Source organism: Ambystoma mexicanum, chromosome 3p (genome assembly GCF_040938575.1).
Source record: "Ambystoma mexicanum isolate Mex_15411 chromosome 3p, UKY_AmexF1_1, whole genome shotgun sequence".
In the NCBI taxonomy this organism is placed as follows: domain Eukaryota; kingdom Metazoa; phylum Chordata; class Amphibia; order Caudata; family Ambystomatidae; genus Ambystoma; species Ambystoma mexicanum.
In genome coordinates this window covers 212295497-212316725 of record NC_090925.1, presented here as the reverse complement: position 1 = coordinate 212316725, position 21229 = coordinate 212295497, and the positions used below count along the sequence as shown (strand labels likewise).

Genomic DNA, 21229 nt, shown 5'->3' with positions numbered 1-21229 from the left:
TCCGGGGACGCTGTAGTAGTTCTATACAATATCCTGTGGATACTGTTGACAGCACCCATCTGTCTGATGTGATCCCTTCCCAAGCCTGGGTGAAGTCGGAAATGCGTCCCCCTACTGGGGTTGCGTGAGAAGGGACCCTGAACTGAGCGTCACTGCTTTGGTGGAGGCTGCCACCTCCCTTGTTGGGGCTGCCTCTGCCCTTACCACGACCTCTCCTATTACCCCTGCCGTAACCCTGGGTAGACTGTTGGTTGTTGTTCCACTGTGTACCCTGCCCCTGGGAATAGGTACATCCTCTCTGAATTTTGGCCGCATGGGCGACGAACATTACTATTCCCTCTCTGGTTAGGGGGTTTATTGGTTAACTGGCCAAGGGACTTGAGTGTTTCGTATTCGTCCTTGGCATTCTTCAGTGCGTCTTCGACCGCCTTACCAAACAACAGATCGGTTTCCACCGGTTTGTCCAATAATGATGCCTGGGTTTCTGCCTTAAAACCAGACTGCCGTAACCACGCATGTCTCTTGATAACAGTACCTTCTGTTATCAATCTGCCTGCGTTGTCCGCGGCGTCGAAGGTTGCTTTCAAAATGCAACCAGACACGGCTCTACCCTCTGCGGAAATCCAAGCTAACTGGCCCTTTAAAGGTTCAGGAGCAGAGGATATGCGTGCCGCGACTTCTTCCCACTGATGGCAGTTGTAGCTGGCCAACAGGGTGGTGGAGTTTGCAATCCTTGCTTGATAGGCGGACATTGAAGCTACGTTCCTGCCGAAACCGTATAGTTTTTTGCTCTCCTTGTCGGGAGGAGCTTCGGACGATGACAAGGGTGTTCCAGCCCTCTTACGAGTGTTGGTGACAACTAGGGAGTCTGGCTTCAGATGTCCTCTTATATAGAGAGGGTCAGACTGGGCCGCCCTGAAAAGCTTTTCAACCCTGTGATTGACTGCTCTGGTGAGGTTCGGGTTCACCAGGGACGGGTCTATTCTCCGCTGAATGGACTTAAGGATAGGGATGGTCTGGGCAACAGGCCTCCTTTCTCCAACTAACTCTTCTGCAAAGTCCCTTTCCTCCTGGACACCGTGGGTGTCAATGTGGAAGTGCTCTGCTGCGCGTGCGAGAACCTCGTTTAGGAGGGGTTGGTTATCGACCGGGGAGTCGGTAACCGGGGCTTCGTTCTCTACCGGGGAATCTACTCTGTATGTTTCCGGGTCCTCCTCTTCTTCTTCCTGATCCTCATCATCCCCATTGTAGCCCGTCCCGGTTTGCTCTTCTACCATACCAAATTCTTGGTCCTCACCAAAGGAAGCCTCTCCTTGATACAGTGAGTATGGTCTTGCGTATGGTTGTACCTCGAAGGGTTCTGACCTCATCAGAGTTTCAAACCGGGGCTTTTTACTCGGGGGGGATAGGATCAGTAGAGCCTGAGGGAGTCGCCCCTTGTGGATCATACGAGAGGAAATGTTCTGGATTTTTATCATAAAAATCAGCCAAAGAAGACATTCTTGATATGACCCTATCTATGTCTTCACTGGACCATTTTTTATCCCGAGTAGCTTTGCTGGTCTTAGACATATCAGCAGACCTGGTTTTGTCTGTCTGTTTAGGGGGAGTGGTGTGTTTCACAGGTGTGGAAGAGTGCAAAGGTTGTTTCTTCTGCTGTTTTCACCCCTCCCCGTGCGTAGAAAAATGTTTTCCCTGTCCTTTCGTGGCTCCGGAGGTTTTCGACGGGGTGGTGTCCCTGTCCTTCGAGCGTGGGGCCTCGTTGGCTTTAACTGCGGGCCCCGACTCCTGGAGCGCGGCCTGGGGGTGGAAGTCGTCTTCGTCTTCCGACGATCAAACTTCTGTTAGCCTAGGGAGTGAGGCACTCTTGGCAAGAGTACACGATTGCCTGGAGTCATGCGGCGATCTTGATCGAGAGCGCCCAGAGGACACCCTGAATCGGACCGTTCTGTTTGTGCCTCTTTCCGAGAACTCAACGTCGTTGAGTCTCGGTTGGACTTGGTGTGTTTACCGTGTGTAGTATGTGAAGCGCTTGTGTCGCCGGGGCTCTTCCCCAAAGCCGCCCTGCCGGGCGACCTTCCGAAGTCGGGGACCTGCGCTCGGCTGTCTTTTGACACCGTAATGCCCTCGCCGTCCGAAAGTACGGAGTCGCTGCCGTCGCTGAAGGCGCCCTCCGCTGCCATGGCCGCCTGCCTGGCGTGGTGGGCCCAACGCTTCGGCGAACGGTCCTTAAGTGTCTTAGGTTTAAACCTACTACACGCTCTGCAGTTCGCTTCGGGGTGGTCCCTCGGCAAGCAGAGATTGCACGTGGCGTGCCTGTCGACCCAAGGGTATTTGCGATTGCACTTGGGGCAGAATTGAAAAGGGGTACCCTCCATACGCACCTTGAGGCAGCGGGCTGTTAAGTGTAGGAAATGTTTAAGGTGTACCTATATACCAAGAGTGTAGAGTATGTACCACCCCCCACTCTCCCTACTTGCAGGGCCGAGGCCAGAGGCCTTCCAAGGCCTGGGCCGAGGCCAGCGGCCTTCCGAGGCCCAAATCCGTTGTGCAGCAGCCGCCGGTCTATTTCTTCTCCAGCCGGCGTCGAGTGTCGAAGTTAGACGTTGGGGTGGGGAAGGATGTCAATAGATTATTATTTCAAATTTTTAGCAAAAGTATGGCTAAGGCCAGGGGACTCTGCAAAATGTTTCCGACCAGTATGGCGGAAAAAAACAATCTGAGGATCCTAGACGCGTGAGGGATCTTGGGTACAGTGGACGTCACACTAGGGATAGTATTACTGGCACGCCCTGTGTCGACGCCCATTTTCGAGTTTCGAAAAACAAACTGTAATACTCCGCAGCTTCCACTAGATGTTGGCCTATGCACAGCATGTGATCTAAGCAGATTCCACAAGCCTCAGAAATATATATATATATATATATATATATATATATATATATATATATATATATATATATAAAAAAATTGTATATATTTTCTGTAACTATGTTGTAACCTAAGAAAAAGCGCCCAGATACCCCTGGGTTTGGTGCGCTATACAAGCAAATAAACAATACAATACAATCACTACTCTACATTTTTAAAATGTCCTCTACTTTTCATGTACCTTTGTCACAGTACCCTTGACTAGGGGAGATGATAACACAAGCAGGTTAGGTGCTAGAAATATTAAGACCCCCCCCTTCCTCGTGTTACTGAAGTACGACACTTCTCAATAAATATTTATCCTGCTTTGTGAAGCCTGCATCCCGTCCTGGGATCAAGCTTACGCTCCAACTTTTGTTACACCTAGAAAGGAGAGGACAAGTGAATTAAGGTTTATGGGGCCTCCTTCTGAGGGTGTTTGATACAGACAGTACTACAGGTATGTCAATCACTAATAGACGCTTGGTCCCCTCTTCTCGCTGGTGTTGTTGCCGGTCCTGGTTGCCTCCTCACAACAGGTTAATGAATTAGACTTCAACCTTTGTCCAACTGGATTTTCTTCCATCCTACGAGGGTCACAGCTAAGGCCACATGGTGCAGAAGAGTGTAGTTGAGGGGCTGGCGATTTGCTTATTTTTTTAAGTCTGAGTGAAACATCATCACAACATAAAAGTATAATCTCTAAATAAATTCAAGACCCCAACAATCTAGAGGGTCGCTATAGATTCTAAGCACACATATTTAGACACAATGCAGACATTAAAAATGTTTTACAAAATACACACAAGGGGATGTCTTTTGTTTTTATTTCCATTTTTTGCCATTTTCTTTTATTAACCATGTTTCTTGAAATATCTGACCCTTCAGACACCATGAGAATCACACAGTGATATGGGGGGGTTGGGGTGAGTGTAACAGAAAGGCTGATACACGCCTTTATTTCTAAGAAAGACATGAGAGAAAAGACGAGGAAGAGAATGTATAAATGTTCAAATGATTGATGCGCACCACAGAGAAACCGGTGTCTTTGCCATGTCACTATAGAGGGTGCAATCATGCCTCTTGAAAGTATTGGGGCCATCTGCAGAACATCAACTGCCTCTGGAACCTGTACCGTGGAAAGTGAGACCGCCTATGCATGTACAAACGCCTTCAGGGTGACAGCCCACAAAGGATTCATCCATCTTCAGTTGAAAGTATAAATTAGTGCTTCAAGGGCAAGTCTCTACATGAAGATAAAGAACACAGTGAGTGGGCAGACTGTTTCTGGAAGAGCAGCAGCAATCTCTTGGAGAAAGGGTAGCATGCATACAGGAGAACAGGTCTTTGGAGACATGAATATCTGAAGCAGAACAGGGGTGGATCGTCTACAGGGCAGGCCTTTCCACAGCATTGCAGACCACTTTGTGACTTCACAGGCAAGTCTTTTTTAAGCTTCACCAAAAATTGATCTGGAGTTTGACTCCTGCAGACAGTGTTTCTGAAAACCAATTTTGAGCGGTCACCTCTTCCGGCTGTGAAACCAACCCATCAAGAAAATGCCTTGACACTGTTCCTATGCATCTGCCGTCTCCCCACGCCCCCAGTTATCTGCAGTCCTGGATCACTGGAAGAAGTTCTAAATAACAGAAAGAGGGTAAGAGTAGCGAATTCTCTATGACCCATTAGCACAAGTTGGGTGAACCCCTCAATCACTCCAGTTCCCTTCCGCAGAAGGAGCTATGTGTCTATGCAGCCAATAGTAGAGCTGAAATTGATACCTTGTCAAAACACTTTCTAGAACAGTGGACATTAACACAGACTTAGAACACAAGCAAGTGTGCTCAGTGTGAACACCACGCCCGTGCTTGCTTGCAAATTCGCACACTGCAGAACTAGAAGGGCCTCTATGGACCACTACCTCAAAAGTCCCCCTCTTGCCCTCCCAGCAGCAGCTTACCCTCCCCAAGAAGGGGGTGGTAGAGAAGGGCACAGGCCAAAGAGAGGCGGGGGGGAGGGGAGGAGGCCAAACAGACGATGGAAGAAGAGATTTTCATTCAACTGGCAGCAGCTGCTTCAATATGCTCTACTTTTTCTTCCGCTCCTGAGAACACCGAGGACAGAACCTGCAAAGAGAAAAGGAGTTTCAACAGAGGGGATAGAAAGAACTACTGCCCTGTTACGGATGCAGTACTTGGATCGACTTACTGGAACAAAGACTGATATGCAAATGGATATTCTACTCTGTGAAGGGTGCAGCGAGCTAAAACGTGATTGCAGACTCTCCAGAGTGGAAGAAATTCCATAGAACAGGATATTTGGCATGTTTTTTCTCAGCAGAGGGGCACCCACACTACTTTGTAAAACTTGGGTTTTAGCCCTAGGTAACCCAGGGTAATCCAGACGTGGACCCCTTGCTCAGCGTGCCTTAGAGAGGCTCAGTTACACCTCAGTGATGAGGCCCGACTAAGCAGAAACACGTGTCTGGGGTTACTGATGGTACTCTTGTAGATTTGTCTGGCATTTCGGTGCTGGACTGCCCTTTTGGGTGGGACAAAGACTGATCTGCAAATTGATTTTTCTACTCTTTTGAAGGATGCAGTGAGCAAAAACGTGGTTGTAGATCCTCCCGAGTGGAAGAAATTCCATAGAACAGGGTTTTTGAACCATGTTCATTCTCAGTAGAGGTGCTCCCACACTCCTTTGTAACGTGTATCAACATACTGCTCTGCTAGTGAATTCCAACATTGAAACACCCTAGTATTACAGAACACTGATCCACACATTCCTTCTCAATGCTAACTTGCAGAATCTCCAGCTAGTCCAGCACTGGGCAAAAAAAGACAACTCGGCAATTGTACTTCCAATACCAACTTCCTTTGCAAAGTCCCTGATGCTCACCATTTTCCCCTCGGTTTAGTGGTCAGCCCTACACAGGCGAAGTGAAACCACTCAATAGAACACTGGAGAGAAAAAGAGAGAGATGTTAGAGTGAGACTGGGGTAGCTAAACTCAGAAGGGAAAGGGTGTGGAGGGTAGAAGAAAACAGAAAAATACAGAGATTCCAGATGGGGAAAGCAGTGGAGGCGAATGGGGATAAGGATGTCAAAGGGTGGAGGGAGGGAGGGAGAAAGTAAGTTACAGACCGTCAATAGAGAAGAAACCAAAAGAGGATGAAGATAATGAGTGGGGGGTTGTGGGGGGACAAAAGGCCATAGAAAGAACAGGAAAACAAGGGTGAAAGTGTCTGACTTACGTCTGGATTGTCGCAGCCGATCATCTCTCCATAGGATACTTGGTGACACAAGCAGTATGTAGGCTCATTTGGATCCACCGGCATGTCCAACACATCCGATGGGTGCACATTTCCAAAGTTTACTGATGGTGCTGCATACTCAGACCTAGGGATGAAAAGGGACAGGGTGAGCACAAACCTTTTATCTATGGTCAGATTGTTGCATATAGCTCTTGTACAAGCAAATATTCAGAAAGAAAAGGATTGTATCAAAATAAATTGGTTACATCAACATCTTCCAACCATGTGTTAATGGCTTGGTTTACTATTGGTCCATCTCCCCGAAAAGTGCACGGCCACACCATCACTTGACACAGATTATGCAGCAATAAAGACCCTACATTCAAACAGCCTGTCAGACATAAATGTATTGAACATACAGTAAGTATACACATCCAGGTGTTTATGGAATGGAACAATCTCACCCAGGGGTGTGGAACCTGTGCTGATTTTTGCTAAGTATGACTCAGAAATTCAGCCAATTTGAACAGATCCATCAGCTATATTTTACAGTCAATAATTCTGTGCTTTTGCATTTTCTGCATCACAACCCCATGAGGATCAGATTTCTGAGGAGGCGCCACTCGTTTCTGAACAGGACCCGGGTGATTTGTAATCCTCCTTTCACCTATTAAACCAGACATCCTGCAGGTGGAGGTTGGTTAGTCTCTTTCACTTTGCAACCTTTGTTTGCAGGGGTCAGCGCTTTTACCTCTGATATTCAACCTATATATTCGACCATTTTTTGACATCTTGAGGAAACACGGTCTACGATTTCACTCATATGCCGACAATACACAGATTTATGTGGAGACAGACAATCTGCCTGAGGCATTTCAGATGATAGACCGATGTATGCAAGACATAAAAAATGGATGGCCTGCAACCAACTACAGCTTAATGGTGGCAAAACACAAGTAACATTATTTAGATCAGAGAAGAAAAATAGAGAGGAAGACATACATATCACTCCACAGATCCTGGGTGTGAGCATCCCGTTCTCAAAGAAAGTGAAAAACCTCGGGTGTATCTGGCAAGAAAATCTGGCCAGCGAAGCCCAGGTAGGGGCAAAAGTAAAAGCAGCATATTATTCCCTGTGCCTGCTTAGGAATGTTCTCCCCTTTTTAATACCTCAAGATCATCCAGTGGTTGTTGGAGCTTTGGTAAATTCCCACCTTGACTACTGTAATAGTCTCATGACAGGGATCCCTGGGAAACATGTTAAGACTACAGAGGGCCCTAAATGGAGCAGTTAGGTTAACGGCCCATCTGGGTAAAAGAGATCATGTGTCCGCAGCCAGGAAAGCATTCCACTGGCTGATGGTGGAGGATTGCATTACATTTGAGGTGGCATGTCTGGTGTAAAAGTGTTATCACAAACTTGCACCCAGATACTTGAATACGAGAATCCTCCACCATTATCCATCCAGAGACCTCCGATCAGGAGACAAACTCCTGATATGTGTCCCTAGGACAAAACGCACCTCCAAAGGTGACAGGAGGTTCTCTGTGTTTGGTCCTAAACTGTGGAACCAGTTGCCCTTTGGCATACGCTCATGCACCACATTGGCAAGGTTCAGAAAAGAATTGAAAACCTTCCTATTTAAATGAATCTATCCTTTGAGGGTTACTCTACGGCGACTTCAGGCTTCCACAGTGGTATATTCAACTTCTAGTTAACACCTGCGCCCGAATGCAGTTATCTGCCTGGTGTGCGTAAGAAATTACTCAAACTCAAACACCCACCAGACTCTGATGCATTAATGTAGCATGGTCTTCTACATCTATGCAGAGGATACACAGTCTGCTTGCTACGGGGTGGAATTATTTTGCAACTACACAAAAGGCATGCTTTAAGCCCAGCAGATAGAAGGGTGCTGAGCTTTGTTTTGTCCTCTTTGACATCTGGAAAGAAATGGTAGCCCTTTGAAATCAGGCATGATTCAAGTGAAGACACGTATTGAATAAGGTTGCAATGGTCTGCTCTTTGGAGTATTGACTCTTGGGACCACTGCAGTAGTGGTTTTCAATCAGCTAGCAAGGACTCGCTCTTTGACCTCTGGGACACTCAGAGACGCATAGCCAGGTGCTCTAAGGAGCACTCATGACTCAATGAGGATACAAAAATTGTGATCTCCACAGAAAATGGATGGACCATAAAATATTTCTTGGAGATCTAAAATGTCTTTCATCCTTTCATCAAGAGGAGGAGGGCTATCATCTAAATGGGTACCACCATTGAAAAGATTGTCCTAGAGGGGTCGATATGTTATGTGGATTAATACCACGCACCACATGAGGCTGTGGGCACTATCAAATGACACATTCAACTGTTCATTTCACAGGTTCTTTGAACACTTCAGCAGAGTGCTTGAGACAACTTTCCTACGCCCCTTTCATGTGAGCGCTCAACAACTCAAACAGTTCTCACCTCTTCAGGTAAAATGCATTTGAATGCATCCAGTCACAACTTCGAGTGCAGTCGAATTGCTTCCACAATGAGAAGGTTTCCCACTACACATGGATACATTGATTGGAGGTGGGCTAACTGTCTTCCCCAATGATATTCTGTTTAATGGTCTTGTGTTTAACTTTGTGAAGAAAAGCACAAGGTACATACCCTACAGGCAACGTTGGTTCTGATGGATAGGATGTCTCCTCTGCAGATTCCTCAACTTTTAAAATGTCCAACGAGCAGGCTGGGACAGCGGATATTTTAAAACACGCTTAGCTGGTGCAGGAGGCGCCACCCCTAACACCAGTGAAGCCCCCCAGCCTCCACTGGAAGTGATGGTGCCCAGGGCATCAGTGGCACTGCCCGCCCAGCAGTTCCCCAGATACATCCACCAAAAGAAGGAATGGGGTCATACTAAGGGGAGGAGGGCAGCAAGAGGAGGACACTGTCGAGGACACCTTGTATACATTAGAACCAACATTATCCATAAGGTATGTAACGTGTTCCTCTAATGGATATTGTAGTCTCTGCAGATTCCCAATCTTTGACAAATTACCCCAGCAATGGCAATAAAAAAAAAATAAGGAAGGCGGTAGCCTTGCAGATACTAAGACAGGGATACAAAGATCTTAGCAAAGATGTGCTGCAATATGGATCTGCCAAAGAAGGCCTCTTCCCATGCAGCAGAGTCTAGGCATGCTTAGCAAATGTATGCAGGCTTCACCAATTCGCTACCCTGCAACCCCTACAACTTGCACCCCCTCAAGTAAGCTGTTCCGACTGCTTAAGTGTGCCATAACCCACTCCTGCAGATTTTGTCTGTCCCACCTAGTTACAGTAAATGGTACATGCTACAATCCATCTCAGGATGGCCTGTTTGGCCACAGCTAGCCACCCCCTGGACACATGACCACAGGCCACAGCAATTGTCTGTCAGGATGGTACATGTCCAGCCTAGATATGTAATGGATAAGAGCCCTTTTCAATCAAGCCTATACAACCTCCCACATACCTTGGAGGAGTGAGGAGGTGGAAGGAATGCCGGATTGTGTATGGAATGGTTAATGTGTAATTCTGCTGTAACCGTGGACTGGACATGAAGCAGGGGCTCACCGGAGGCATCACCTTGTCCTTTGTAAAAATTGTATAAGGTCTGTCCACTGGCAGAGACAAGTTAACTCACTCATCTGACAAATGTAATATCCATGAAGAAGTCCGTCTTTAAGCAAGGAACCTTAGGCCACACCTGTATATGGGCTCAAAGGGTGGAGCAGTAATGTGCACTAAGACTTAGTTCAGGTGGCCTTGCACCTTGATATACATCACTAACGGATAGCGGATCCCGAACCCTTTATGAATTGCACCACAATAGAAATCTCAAAAAAAGGAGCCCTGTTCAGGCTTTTACATAAACATGGCTAGCACAGCCAGCTACCTACTCATGGTGGATACCTGAACCTCTTTCCTCACAAATGTTAATGCAAAAGTCCAAAATCCTAGCTGGGGAAGTCGGGAAAGGGTCAACCCCCTGCTGATAGCACCACCCTCAAAAGCACACCACCAGCACAAATAAAGCATGTGCACCTCAGTCTTCTGGCTCCAACCTTAAGGTCCAACACCTCTGCTGACAAGTCATGCCCTGGAAACTTGTGAAGAGCTAAGCGTGAAACTGAAGCCTGCCCAGGGATCCAGGTGGAAAACTCTGCCTGCTTCACAAATCTAAACGCCCCGACAGCTCAGATTCCTCCAGAAAAATACACCCTACTGCCCTTAGGTCTGCATGCCATACCCACTCAGGTTGACCAAGATAATCATCCTCCTGTAGCGTCTGAATCTTTACAACACCATCTATAACAGGTGAATGGGAGGGAATGCATAACTTCTTCGCAAACCACCAAAGAACCAGCAGGTCATTGCCCAGTGCACCCTTGTTGGGCACCTCTCTGGAGCAGAATGTAAGTGGCCTATCTTGCCGGCATGGGTCACAAACAGATCCAGATGTGGGGCCGACACTGGCGGAAAAAAGTGAACCACCACAGACTGGTATAGGGACCAGTTGAGCAACAATGATGAACTCCTGATGAGTACCTGCCTTCACTATGCTCTTCCCAGCCAGACAGAAGACATGGGCTAAGATATTCTTGGCAACATGCTGTTGTTAAAGCGCCCACTGTTTGGTCAATTTAATGTTGGTCACCACTTTTTCAACGTGGTGGCCAGATACACACATATGCATATACAGGTTTTTGTTTGGGTTAGAGGACAGTAGGGAGTAGGATGTGGAAACTGGGAAGGAGTGGGGGCAGGCCGCCAACTGAAAGAAAAATAAATGGTGGGTGATAGACCATGGTCAACCAAAAAAGTGGCAATCACAATTACATTGACGAAACTGACAAATTGACTTCTGCCTTGCAGGAGTAAAAAAGCAGGTAGAGGCTAAAGAGACTTCTCTTCCCTCACACTTCTACAAACCAGGATTCAACGCAATCAAAGGTAAAACGAGCACAGTTAAGAGATATACCTCCTTCATCTTTTGTGGTAATGTGGGCATAGGGAAGGATATCATTTCAAAAGTTCGCCAGGCTCTCGACAACGAGGTTGTCAGTAGAGGACTCTGGTGTCGACGTTGCCTGCGTTACGCATTGTTCCTCGACGGCCGCTCTATGGAGCGTTAGGTCAGATGATTTTGGGGTAGCGCCCGTGTTTGATGAAAGCCCAATCGCTGGTCGCGACTGCGTTTGCGGGTGGGGCTTGAGACCCTTACGGTCTGAGGTAGACGCCGGAGTGCCCTGCGTCCCCTTCGGCGCTGATGGATCCTTCGTCTTCGACGAAGAAGAGCCGTGGGTTGTGTGCTTAGGCCTATGGGGTCTGTGTGCGTCCTTGTCACCGGGGTGTTCATCCCCATGAGCAGGGCGTGAGCCGAGCCCGTCGGGGCCGGGGACGGACGTCGAGGAGCGCGAGCGCTCCTTCTGGGGGTTAATGACTTCCGTAACGGACGTCGAGTTATTACCCTCCTCGTCACTTTCTGTAACAGCGGCGGCGGGTGAGGAAACTGACTTCGACATAGCGTAGTCCGCCCACCTCTTAACTTTGCATTCTTTAAGAGTTCTTGGTTTCAAGAGTTTACAGGCCGCGCAGCTGTCCTCCTTATGATCGAGGGGCAAGCAACGATTACAGAGCTTGTGTTTGTCCTTCCAAGTGTATTTGCCCCTACAGCGTGGGCAAAACTTAAAAGGTGTCCTCTCCATAGCTGAGGCAATAATAACTGGTGATAACAACCCCAAGGGAAAGATAGGGGAGAAAGAAAGACATTCTCAAAGAGAAGATAAAAGTTCAAACCCCCACTCTCCCTACTGTATGTTGGCCGGCGAGGCCAGGCCACGTGTTCGGCAGCGCCGAAGGATCTCCTCCGTCTCTTCGCCTCCGTCGAAAACTTGCTCGGCGGGGAAACAGATTCACAGCTAACGTCGAGGGGAGGGATCTTTAACAATATAATAAGTATAATTAAGGACCGAGGTCCGTAGTAAGTATTTGCAATGTCTCTCTAGGAGCTCCGCGTAAGGCGACCAGAAGCTGGGCGGAAAAAAACAATCTGAGGGACCTCGACGCGTGAGGGATTATGGGTACAACGCACGTCACTATAGGGATAGTGTTACAGACACGCCTTGTCGACGTCCCCTTTTCGACTACGAAAAACAAAATGCAATACTCTGCAGTGACCACTGGATGTCGGACCTATTAAAAAGTGATACAATTTATGTCAACATATGAATACATTTTTTCCACATTTATCCAAACAAAATAAATTACACTATACAAAAATAGGTTCAACTAAAATATGCAGTTAAGATTTTTTCGTCTCTCAGAGGTCTTCAGCATTAACTTCAACTAGAGCTTTTCCACAGTAATCATCATTAGCTGATGGTTCGTTGGACAAGTAGTTCTTTTCCCACCAGTAATGTATCCTTTTTATTTACTAGCCTCTGTTGCAAACTGTCCAAAAAGAATGAAAGTGCAAATATCAATTTGTTACTTTCACCCTCGTGCATTCTGGCCCACCAATCTTCTGCTAATCGTATTGAACATTTAACTGTCTCTTGACCAAAGCAACGTGTTCTTTCATCTCTCATCATGGGACACATAAGCACCAGGTGTTTCAGGGCCTCTTCCGAAGCATTACACAGTCTGCATGCTTGATTTCGTTTTTCATTAGCATTTTTGTTATAGCTGTTTTCTTTCGTTTCCCAAACATTTAGTCTAAATTTGAGAAAGCTTGATCTTCTATTTTTGCAAGGAAATTTCAGCATATATTTAGGCAGTTCATTAAGTTTTTTTAGCCTCCGCTGGCGCTTTCTTCATTGTTTTATGTTGCATCCTTTTGTCACAAGTTTCGATCCAGTCTTGCTCTAATAACTTTTTTTTTTTTACTGCATTCGGATTATTCCTCAGCACTACCTGATCTGTGTTCAGTTTTTTTTAAAATACTTTCACAAGAGGAGCTCCATTTTCTCAGCAAGTCTACTCCAGATTGGTTCAGGATCTTAAATTGTGCTATGTTATCAACGCCAATCACTTTCCTATATGGGGTTAGTGTGTTCCAGAGCACAATTGCATTGATAGAGGTCAGGCTCATCTCGTACTTCATACATGCTGTTGGGATATCCTTTAGGGAGTTGAAGAGCGAAGCGAAGCAAGGGCTTTAACGTAGCCCCAACGGGCATTACAACACTGGTAATGCCACCCTCCTAGGGTTCTATGTCTTAGTACCCCGGCACGTCATACCAGGGTACTAAAAGCATTTTTTTCTCAAGCTGAGAAACAGTGTTGAAACATTTTCTCGATTCGAGAAGAAAAAAAAAAGCATAAGAAAATTGCAGAAGAAGGGACTACACGAAGTCCCTTCTCCCTTTCCATAGCGCCCATTGAAATTAATGAAAAGAATGGCCACCCTGGAAAGGGGAGAAGGGACTATGTAGTCCCTTCTTCCTTTCCAGTGTGGCTAATTGAGCACTAGAGATGCGGTGGGAACATGTCCTGTCCCCGGCGCCAGCGAGGGACAGAGGAGTGCAGGTAAGTGTGGTTTGGTTAAGTAGGTGTACAGATATGTGGAAAAGAGGTGTGGAGGGGTGGGGGGGCAAGATGCTTTAGGGAACGCACTTACCTTTAATCGCGGCGAGGGAAGATGGCAGCCTCCTGCTCCAAGGATGCTTGGAGTGGGGTCTTTCCCAGCGTGGTAAGGACCCCGTTCCAAGCCTCCTCATTGGCTGGGAGACTGCCACATCCCCCCTCGCCGGGTACTAATGTGACCTAGCAGTCTGTATAGTCCAATAACGACTTGGGGTCAGGGGGTGTAGATATCAGTCAATAATACCTTTGCAGGGTCTTGGCGGGTTCGACAACAGCAAACCAGGCTTCTCAGTGCTGTTCGGTAGTATGAGTCCGCTCGGGATGAAGTCGTCCAGCGGGTGTTAAAGTGGGGTCAAACTGGAAGAAGTTTGCGGCTCGAGCAGTCCAGATAATTGAGGTCAACAGCTAAAGGCTTGACGGCAGACAGGTTGATGACGGGATGCGCAAGTGAGGCAGCTCGAAGGATGTGGTTCAGGAAGAACACTGGTCATGGACTCAATCAGCGATGAAGAGGCTGGAGGCGTGAACGGTGGTTTAAGCAATGCAGATGCAGGGGCATTTCTCTTGTTCGAGCTGAGGCCATGACACTCTTCAGCTGGCGCAGTGTGGCAGAAAACTTGTTGAAATGGCCGGACTGCGGTTCCAAAAGAAATAAGTGCCAAAGGCAGCTCCGGAGGGTCCTAGTGTTCAAATTTGCTCAAACACGCTCGAATCAAGGCTCACAGAATTTGAACGGCAAAATGGTAGGAATCTTGGCTTTCTTGGCTCTCGAGAGAAGTGAATCCCACTCCAGGGTCTCTGGGACAATATTAGCCCTTCTCTCAGGCTTCCAGGGGAGGCTGGACATTACCTTCAGGGGTCCGGCAGCACTGGGAGGTCCTAGGCTGTGGCTAACATGAGTCACAGGTCATGTTCCAGCAGCAGGTTCATCCCAATGGTTCCTGGGGATAGTTAGGGAATATAGCTCGCCTCTGACTTTGAACACCTGTCTTCACCTCACAACTGGAGGATCTCAGAAAGGACTGCTCTCCCAACAGCGTCCAATGAAATCTTCCTGATGGTTTTAAGTCCAGAGATGATTCAAAGAAGTGGTGGGAATCCTCCACTTTTAAAGGCAACAGTCCTGAGGTGATTGGACTAATGCTAGCCTGTTTTAGTGGTCCAATTCCTGTTATAGGAACCAATGGACTTTGCCTTCTGACATCACACCCAATGTGCTTTGTGCCACAGGAAGTGGAGTGGGCAGGAAGGAAAGATAGGCAGTGAGAAACAAGATGGTGGAACCTTCCACTAAATGTAAAGGGCTCCCTCGGTCTACACAAACCGTGCCTGCTTCTCTTCTCAATAGAATCAAAATCCTTTAGATACACAGTCCCATGGTGAGAGGCCAAGCCTTTTGTGAGTGTGTACCCTTTGATTCCTGTTCCCAGGCCAGCATCCTGTGGAGTATCTATTCTGGGGAGGGTGTTCCTGTCCCCACGAAAGGAACAAAGAGGCAAAACCCAAGGCTGCAGTCTTGCTGGCTGCAGAAGAGTTAGCCTGTATGTGGTAAAAAACACATAACCCTTCCACAGCTGAACTGGGCTCACAGGGCTGACTTGTGTGATATTAAATTGATTTGGCTAGGATAACGATGAGAGGTGCTAGCCACCATACCACAAATAGGTATGGCCTATATTCACGGTACAACTTACCATCAGGGCAGCAGTCTTATAGTTATGAGGTTTTTGGAACAGGGGTGTTAGGAATTTTCATTTTAGTGCTTAATGCCTCCCACCTTAGAGACCCCCAGCTCTTTTGCTGGACTTTAGGACAAACTCCATAGGCATCTACTTTTTGTATGGTGACACACAGCACCCTGAGTGCAGTGTCACAGAGAAATTCTTTAGATTTCTCATAAGGTTTAAATACCTTTTCTCGTGAGAACTACTGTTCCCAAGAATAGTAATTGACTTTACTTACCTTTTCTCTTTATAAGTCCACCACACCCCAACTTATGTGGTGTGTTGGGGGTTACTTAGTAGCCCCTTTTCCTACTTCCTGATCTAACATGTATTGTGTTACCCTGACTACTTTAAATGGCTGTTGTAGTGGTTTAATTTTCCTACCATTGTGCTTCTCTACCACAGGCTGAATCCTCAGCTGCAGTATAGCACCCATGGGTGTCCATTGTGTCAAAATGGCCCGGTCATCTTTTTTTGCCATTTTCTATTTGTGAGGGCTTTCTTGGGTTTTACTCTGTGCGCCAAACCAGGTTGACAGATTTTTTCGTTTTGTCGTTTTTGTACTACTGAAACCCGCCTCTGGCGCCAGTGTGTCTGCAAGGGCAAGAAATGAGGGAAGTGCCCGAAACTCCCTCGTCCTTTGTCTCCATGGAAACCTGAATGCACCCAGTGCCGACTGGCTGGCGCGCTGTCTGTCTGTCTTTGCAGGACAGCGACACTGCTGTGTGAGCGACAGCTAGGCTGTGCATGAATGGGAGAAACATGCTTCAAAGGCGAGGGTTTTGACACTGAAGACAGAGTCGACCACTGGGAAGAACAACCAGATGAAGAAACCGTGAACAAAGCTTGCTGCATCCTCCTGGACCATTGAACTGCCCGATGAAGCCCTGCTGCTGTGCTGAAACTCTTTTCTGCTCGACAAGAGAAGCTCCAGAAGGGACAAAATCTTCCCTGGGGTTAGTGGGACCAACTAACCCTGAGACGAACTTTGCTGGAAGACTTTCTACAACTGGCTGTACTTCTTTTCTGCTGCAGGAACCGATTGCCAGGGGTCGAGAAATGCGTAGTCGAGTGTAACATCTGTAAACCGGCCAAAAGCTCCAGGAGTCTGCTGAGGACCTTCCAGAAGCAGGACGACCAAAGCTCGAGTCACCTCACCAGAGTGCAGGACTCAAGGAGTGAAGGAAGCCCACCCGGTGTCAAGATCCACGTGGTGCTATTTACCGAGCGCTGAAACTGCAAAGTGCTGCGGATCCGAAAATAGCCCGTAGCTGCTGCCGACCGTCGAACTGCTGCCGCACGAGTCCCCAGACATCCTCTGTCTTGCCCCCACGACTGAGGACCAGGAACACAGGATCTGTATCACTGCAACAGACAGAAGCCAGCTGGACCCTCTTCTTCTAACCAAAGGTACTGTTCGGACTTTGGGGTACTTACCTCATTGTCTGTAGCTTGCTCTTCTCAGTAGAGACTTGCAGTAGCTGCATTTTCTAGAGTTTATCTCAGCTCTAACTTTCACAAGCAGAACAGCTTGTGACCCTACAGTGATTTTTCTTCAACAAACGAACTGTGTGCAAGACTTTTACTATCTAAAAAGTGCCTCAGCTCCATAGACTTTGCTCCAATTGACTTTAGCTGTCCTGGGTCCCTGCAGACTCTTCTATTCCATTGACTTTGATTCTTACTGTCCCTCATAGGTGATGCGTTGGTTTTAAACTAATATTGCTACGAAAGGTTATCTAGACTTCATTGGAAGATTTAAAGTGCTCACATGCTTTGAGAACCTGTTTATCCTTTTTCCTTCCTTTAACCTTTCCTTTTTACCAACCTCAGAATGTACAAAGTGCACAAGTGATATATAAAGGCCATTACTGTCCTAGTTAGTGAAGTCACCTCAGGGTGTAGGAAGTGTGTATGTAGCATTTCTAGAGTATCTACTTGCTTTGTGTTGTGTATTTGATCGCTACATATATTGCCCTTTTTAAAGAATGCTTATTTAAAAACGACTGTTAAATCATTATTTTAATGAGAAACCTTGAGTTTAAGTGTTATTTGGAAACTTGTATTGGTGGATTTCATTGCTTCAGCTCTACAGCTCATATTTACCCCTCTTGAGATAAGTCTGGCTGCTCAGTCACACTGCCAATATGTGTAGCACAGACCTATACCAATAGGTGGGTTACCTAATACCAAGAGGGCAAGGGTTGTGTAGTCCCCCACAGGGTTACTACATCAATTCTTGCCCAACAGGTGTGTATCTTAAAACGCAGTCCCAACGCAGCAGGGGCTTGGCTGTCACGGCATCTCCCAAGAGGGTACCTGTGACTTTCGAACCTGCTCTGTGCCACTGGAGAGCAGGGGCTGTAGACCAGGCTACTAAGGCAGGTGTTCACTATCCTTTTGGCATTAAGCTTTAGGGAAGGGGAATTTGATCAGCAAATTTCCCTTCCTGAAATGGAATTACCTGCATCGTTTTATTCAACAATACAAATGTTAAAAAAAAATAGGGCTTCTACACCCTTGCCAGATGGCAATTCCTCACAGAAACATTGGCCGCTTTAACACGTACAACCATTCCTGCTGAACAACCACAACCAACGAGCCTGAAACTCCCTTCACAGATTGGAGGGAGCCACGCCGTCACATTTGTTCACTTAATGCACTGCATACGTGTTGCCCATTAACACCATCACCTTTTTTACCCACCACTGTGGTTTAAAAGCTTGCAATGCCAGGCCAATTGCTCTAAGCTCCAAAAGATTAATAGGGTTCTTGGTCTGTCTCTGACCATCTTTCTAAAATCTCAGGTCACTGAGATAAACAGCCAGCCAATCATGAAAGCATGTGCGATAACTTGTGCCTGAAACAGAGTGCAAATGGCTCGCCCAACATGTCACTCTTCTTCCTGTATCACCAAATCAAGTGCTGAACCAATCCGACACTCACTGGTAACTTGTCCTTCAGCTCGCACTAAAGCCTCCTCATGCGAAGCCTCATCTGACGGACAAGGACATCAGGCCCATGAGCCTCAAATAACTGAGCTGCAACCATGACCTGTCCAGGGACTACCAGACAGGTGGAAAAGCAGTGCAATGTCATGTTCAGCACAGATCATGAATGGCAGCCACAAGGTAGGTATCAGAATACATTTTTTGATACTTAATGTGTCAGGGCCATAACCCGGTCAGAGAGGAATGGGGGACCCCTCACAAAAGTTGGCTAAGAGTTACGGGGGCCTCAGTCCCTAACCCCCTACAAGTGCTCTGTACATGACTGCAGGTACCACTGTCTCTTCCACAATGCATGTCAGCGTCTCTTCTAGGAAGTGTTTTGTCCAGAACCACAACTACCAAAATGCACCTGGGCGCAACCAAGAAAGCATGGACTGGAACCAGGGGAATGGAATCAAAAACAGGAAATGAATAAACTGGGATTTTTCCTGCCAAACATAGGAGACGCCCAACAACTGACTTTCAAAGCCCAAACCCGACCCTAGATGAATAGTGTGCCAGCAGAAAACAGAGCGAGAGGGGACAGCAGGGGGAAGGGGTGACACAAATCCTCTAACAAAGCCAATTAGATACGAAACGCCACAAGGAAAACAACCAGTCTGAGCACGGGGCTGCCACTGTGGAAATGGAGAAAAAGGGGGCACAGCTAAGGCTTCCAGGGGCAGTCCCCAAACCTTGCTTAGCACGAGATTGGCTAAGCAGAGAGACCAGTGAGAGCTGGGAGGAGGTTTGGAATGTGGTAGGCTGGGCTATAAAAGCCCAGACAGCAGAGCGTAGAGTGAAAAAAAGAAATTGTTCCAGAAAAAAGGTAAACTTAGAAAAACTGCTCCAGCCACAATGCACACGAGTGCGTGCAGATACTGACAGCTGTGGCGGGAAGAAGGTAAGTCACTAGCGTAGCAGTTAAGTGTAAGTGTGTGTCTGTGATCTATATGTTAGTGTCTGTGTGGAGATGAGAGGGAATGTTTGTGGTGGGGAAGAGAGGGGACACGGGAGCAGGTAAGAGTGCATGTGTTTGTGTGTGTGTCAGTATGTCTGGTGTGGGGTTGAGGGGGAATAATATGGGAAGGGAGGAGGCGGGGGACTCAGGAGGTAAAACCAGCAGCCACGATTTCGAGGAAATTCTTGGTCGACTGAATAGTTATAGTGCTGAATAGTTATAGTGCTTCTGCTGCAACACTGTTCCTGCAGGATGGCCAGCATGCCACGATACTGTGGGGCCAAAAAGAACAGCGTTGGAGTGCAAACAGACCCCAAAGAACAAGCTGTCTGCACTCAAAGTCTCCATTGTGTGCACCATTTTGTCCACAAAGAGCATATCCCCTTGAAAGGGCATGCCCATTATCTACGATTGGCCCTCAGGTGAGAACTCAGAGAAGGGCAGCCATCTAGGGCACCTAAAACATGCTGATGCCAAATCTCCCCTGCCCACCAAATCAACTGCGTCTAGGCCCTGCCTGAAGACTTGCCTACAGGCTTTGCACTTATACACGATCCCCTCTTAACACCTCTCTGCTCATCACAGGCAGGTGGTTGATTGCCTTCTCTGCACCTGCCACAAGGCAACCTGGCAGTGGCCTATGGCAGTGGCAGCCTTAAAAGAACACAGTACTAACGCCCTTGGAGGTAAATACCTTCCTGGCAATGGCACCAGTCCTCTTATGAGTCCCTTTTCTATGGCAAGGTTGGGAACGCATAAGGGTGCCCCCTGGAATTAGCTACAAAAACCACCAGCAGGTCCGGTGCCGGGTGATCAAATAGATAAGAGACGCCCCCTCTGACTGAGTGTATTTCTGCAATATGTACGTACCTGTTCAGGACTGGCACTGACATCAATATCTTCCAAAAGTCCATTATGATATCCTTAAAGCATTCCCCTAAAGAGACACTGTTCCAGTTTTGGCTCCTTGCTCATCAATCAGTTTATCTTTTTCCCTGATGGTCAGCAAAGTCTAGTACCTGGATTGCAAGTGCTTTAACTTGCCTCCTCATAAGGGCCACCATGTAGGACAACTTTTGCATTGGGGCCCACTGGCACTCTCTCACTGAGGACCACCTCAGATAACTTGTCCAGGGCACTGACATCTTTGAGGTCTTTTAGAAACCCATCCACTTCGCCTGACCTTTCTATGGTCATCTCGGGTTTGGAAGCAATGTTCCTCCGAGTCAGCAATATAAGAGTCATTGACTTTCTTAAGAATGTTTCCACCTTCCTATGCGATAACCTGGTCGCACTCTCCACTCCGAAGCCAATTGGTTTCCAACTAACGTCCAGTGGCAGGGCCATTTCAAACAAGTGGTACCACTGGAGACACCTCAGTCGGTAAAGGAGGTCCATGAACATAGCCCAGTTTCTGTAGCATGCACCAAATGTTTTACATAACTTTCGCATATAAGTTGTTTCAGGTGCTTAGCAAATGAAAATACAAATTAGCCAAAGGACAAGGTCTACCGTGACCCCTCAATCCCAGTAGTACAAAGTAAGCATAGCTTTTTGACCAATTTATACTTTTCAAGGTAAACGGACCACATTAATGTGTTCCCTTCACCTTGGTGCAACAGGGACTTGAAGGCTCTGCTCCGTTTAAAGGGCTATACTCGGGACCTCAAAGCAGCTGCATCTAGGTATCAAATCTCCCTAGCTGGGAGCAATGGAGAACCTTGCATTGGAGAGTTCACCCTTGTAATCAGGCCAATCAGTTAAGCT

The 21229-nt window shown here is 47.2% G+C and overlaps 1 protein-coding gene across 1 annotated transcript in view; it reads right to left on the bottom strand.

Moving 5' to 3' along the window:
- Window positions 1-3720: 3720 nt before the first annotated feature.
- The window catches only part of ING4 (inhibitor of growth family member 4), a 93148-nt gene continuing 75639 nt past the window's right edge, over window positions 3721-21229 (bottom strand). Inside the window, exons 6-8 of the mRNA XM_069650671.1 lie at window positions 6167-6311; window positions 5812-5873; window positions 3721-5036 (exon numbers count right to left, since the gene is read on the bottom strand). Coding sequence (XP_069506772.1) covers window positions 4997-5036; window positions 5812-5873; window positions 6167-6311 — 247 coding nt within the window. The 3' untranslated portion in view covers window positions 3721-4996. The remainder of the gene's footprint in view (window positions 5037-5811; window positions 5874-6166; window positions 6312-21229) is intronic.